Genomic DNA, 4,304 nt, shown 5'->3' with positions numbered 1-4,304 from the left:
ACGCACACGCACACGCACACGCGCACACACACACACACACACACACACACACACACACACACACACACACACACACAGGCACACACACACACGTGTCCTCTTCCTTCTCACCCAAAACCTCTGGAAACAATTGAACTTTTTCAAATGTAACACACGGCAGAGACAGGCCGGGTGTGAAGGGATTATTTAGACTAGACCTACATGATTCGGAGAAAAATATGAATCACGATTTTTTTGCTTGGTGTTGATAGCACGATTTACCGCCGTGATGTTTTTCTCCCAATGTGTGATGTTTATTGCACAGATGAACCATGACAACACAAAGCAAAGTGACAGGACAAAACATAGAATCTATTTGGCACCTATAGCACATCGTTCATCACCAATAGATCAATTAACCAATAAATCCCCAATAAACACAGAGGGATTATGAATGAAGGGAGAGCATCGCAGCGCTTTAACACCTGTTTTACACAGTCTGTGATTAAAACTCACAGAAGGAAGTAGTAGTGTTTGGGATGCAGTCGGCTCGTAAAATTACACGAGAATCGAAAAGAAAAAAAAAGTCATTTAAAAATGAAATGGTGAACAGGGTGAATCGAGATCGTGATTTTATAACGCTTAACCGTGCAGGCATAAAATGAATCTTATTAAAGCCGACTGATATTAGGCATTACCCGATATATTGTTTTTTGCATTTATAAATAACATATTTAATGAATTTGTAAAGTAAATTATTCATTTAAATATGTATTTATCAGAATCCTTTATTTGTCGTTCAAAATGATTCTGATAAATGAATATTTAAAAAATAAAAATGGACTGTCAACCATGTTATGAGTGTCTACAACGGCCCGGTCGGCAACACTGTATTTTTTTTGTTATGGTGTTTTTAATCAAAAGGACTTTAAGTTTCATATCTTAAGTTTGTATTTTTATAAATTTGATTTATCAGACATTTAATATATTTTGAACAAATCCTCATATTATTTTAATGAGAACTCATAAATAACTACAAATAACTAACGTTAGGGAAATCTGTTTGTTTTGTAATGCGTTTCTAGAATTTTTTTGCATGTCAGATTTTTTAATAACCAAATATTTGTATCGGTATCAGCCTTAAAAATCCTTTACCGGCCGGGCTCTACATCTTATGATTATGTTTTCCTGACAGGCAAACTCTTCATCGTGTGAACTGTGTGTCCTCACCGAGTAGCAGAAAAAGACAGCGTGCATTGTGGGTAATACAGAGAGATTGATTCAGTTTCTAACCACCATGGTTGGTTTCTTTTAACCGTGGGGGGGGGGCGTCATGCTCAAAGCTCAGGCTGGCCAAGCAGTACCGCTGCCCGGACCTAAGCAGACCTTGACCCCAGTGGTGGGAGATCAAAAACCCCTTCCATGAGTTGTTTCTGGAACCGATATACAAGTTGTTCTTAGAGGCACAGGCTATGTTATTTTGGCTTTTCATTCGTGTGAAATGTTATAGAAACACAGAAACATGCGTATTTTATGTGTTTTTGGGACTTCTAGGACAGGAGAATATCAGATGACAGCTCAAGACTCACTCTCTCGCACCCCAGCGTCTCCCATTGTGAATAACGAGGTGATCTTGGAGCCCGGAGTCAAACACTGAACTCTGTGTCCTCATTACAACGCAGCGGAAAAGCACTTACTGCATGACATCATGTCTCTCACCACCGAATGGGAGTAATACACACAGATACACAGGAAAGTCACATTGACTACTTCCTGATGCAGTGGTGTTGATTACCCAGTGACAGACTCAAGACTTGACTTGCCCACAGTGTGACACACACACACACACACACACACACACACACACACACACGAAAGAAAGAAAGAGAGAAAGAAAGGTCTAAATTTCAAGAAATAGAAAGTTAAAATAATTTGAAACTTTTAACATAGTTGAGCAACAGTGTTTGTCAAATGAATTTAAGGTTGATTGAAGATTGGTTTGAAGAGAGAGGCAGACGGAAAAATTGAGAAAGAGGAAGAGGCAGCAGCAAAGTCTTGCTCAACACACAAGGAGCTTTCACTTGTGTGTTGGTGTTCGCACACACACACACACACACACACACGTTCTCACTCCAAACGCATAAAATATGGGGTTTAGACAGTGGCTGTCCGCGTGTGATCGATAATCGGTCTAGAATGGAATAGTTGGCCTCTGAATCAGAATCGAATTGTGTGGTTTCAAGAGAGGAGTCACTAAAAAAAGGAAAACAGATCCCGGTGATATTGGTGGTTTATTTATGTTAGCCGGCCTCGGATGCCCTGAGTCGACCCTGGCCTTTTATGTAGAAAAGACTCTTACCTTCACTGGAAGATCCTGATAGGTCAATAACAACATAGACCTTCCCCTCTGGCTCCAGGTCAATCTGCAGACACACAGGTAAGGAAAACAGGATGAGGAGGTAGGCAAACGACAGACAAGGAGAGAGAGTTAAGAGTACCAAGGGGAGGAAAAGACAACAGCTTTAATTGGTGTTAACTGGTCTTTGTAGCTGTCTGACGAGGCAAGTGTGCATGTTGACTACAGTATGAAAGTTACATGGAAAATGATGGAAGAACATAACACAACACAAGAACATGACTTTAGTCAATACGTATGCCACTACATACATATAGATTAAAGTCATGTTATATTGTGTTGACAGTGACATGCATTTGCCGCGTTTGCAAAAATAGAAAATGCTTAATTAGGGGTGTGTAAAAAGATTGATCAGATTCGTATGGCGATTCAAGCTCTACCGATTCAAAATCAATTCATAGAATTCCAAAAATCAATGAAGAAGAGAAGAGAGGCCACTAGGGGAGCAGTAGGTGGCAACGCCGTTACATTAACTTGAGTAAGTTTTTGAAAAAAAACTGACTTCTAGGAGTTTTTTACTTTTTTTTTGTTTTACTTTTTACTTTTACTTGAGTCGTATTATTCTGAAGTAACAGTACTTTTACTTAAGTAACATTTTTTGGGCTACTCTACCCAGTGATAGGGAGACATTTTTGAAATGATTTACCAATTGAAATAAACACACAAAGCAAACTGAAATCATTTAATAGAAAGGTGAAATACTGGCTGAAAGACCACCAAGTGTAACCACTGAATCAGTTGTGTTGTTGTATTGTCTGTGCTACATGCCTGGCTGATTACGCAAGGCTGCCAGGGTTCATCCCACGGGTCTGGGTATGGGAGATGAGGCCCCTCACTATTGGGTGGGGGGGTATAGAGGAGCAGGTGTGAGCGTCTGGGTGCTTGGGGGTTGTTACGTGATGTGCTGGTTTGTGTAATGTTGTCTCAACACTGTAAAGTGTTGATGTAATATTTTAGTATACAATGTATTTGCTGCATGACTATGTAACTCACACTATGTAGTTCTTTTAAAAATGTATATTTGGACTATCTTTTGAAAAAGGCCTGACCACGGACTGGGGTTGCAAAGTAGCCTATTGGCTAGAAACCTTTCCATGTAACACGTCTACACATGTTGTTATGGCCTTGACTGTAATACTTGTTATGTAATAATGTGTGGTACATGGTGCCTGACCACTAAACTGATAAATAAAAAATAAAATAAAAATTGCTATACACATTCATACATTCATATTCATTTTGAAGACAGTTGCATAAAACTGCTTGTTTTTATTCAACCAAAAGTCCAAAAAGAAATTCTGGTTAACGTCCCGGAAGACAAATATGCTTATTTGATATGATTTTGCATACATTTTCTATAGTGTTCTATGTGTTGATATCAGAAACATGTACCCACTCAGCGCCAACACGGAGGCGCTGCTGCCAGACTCAGTGATGGTGACATCCCGCGTGGCCGAAATGTGACGGTGTCAAACGCGGCGGGAATGTGGTAACGTATAGAAGAAAGAAAGTTGGAGGAAACAGAAAAACACTCTGTGGTGTGGGACTCAGCGAACTCGAGGTTGACACATATCCTGTTGCACACACCCACATATCACATATACACCTCACTCACTCACACACACACACACACACACACACACACACACACACACACACACACTCAAACACACTGGAGTCAGAATGTGTTTAGGCAAGAGAGAAGCTGAAGGGAGACAACTGCTGCTCTGCAATCTATTGAGTGGCTGCACGCGTTGGTGTGTGTACAGCAAAGTGTGTGTGTGTGTGTGTGTGTGTGTGTGTGTGTGAGCATGCCTGAGTGCATGCAAGCTCATCTAATGAAAGCAAGTGGGCATCGACCAGGGGCTCACAGAGTTTCTAACATCAACTTGCACCACCCACAGCATCC

The 4,304-nt window shown here is 40.5% G+C and overlaps 1 protein-coding gene across 1 annotated transcript in view; it reads right to left on the bottom strand.

Moving 5' to 3' along the window:
• LOC117960301 (protein kinase C epsilon type-like) overlaps nt 1-4,304 on the bottom strand; it is a 67,113-nt gene that overhangs the window by 40,140 nt on the left and 22,669 nt on the right. The window contains exon 2 of the mRNA XM_034898125.1: nt 2,339-2,402. Coding sequence (XP_034754016.1) covers nt 2,339-2,402 — 64 coding nt within the window. The remainder of the gene's footprint in view (nt 1-2,338; nt 2,403-4,304) is intronic.

This window comes from Etheostoma cragini, chromosome 17, assembly GCF_013103735.1.
Source record: "Etheostoma cragini isolate CJK2018 chromosome 17, CSU_Ecrag_1.0, whole genome shotgun sequence".
Lineage (NCBI taxonomy): Eukaryota > Metazoa > Chordata > Actinopteri > Perciformes > Percidae > Etheostoma > Etheostoma cragini.
Note: the sequence above shows the minus strand (reverse complement) of the source record. Positions and strands in the feature narration are given on the sequence as shown.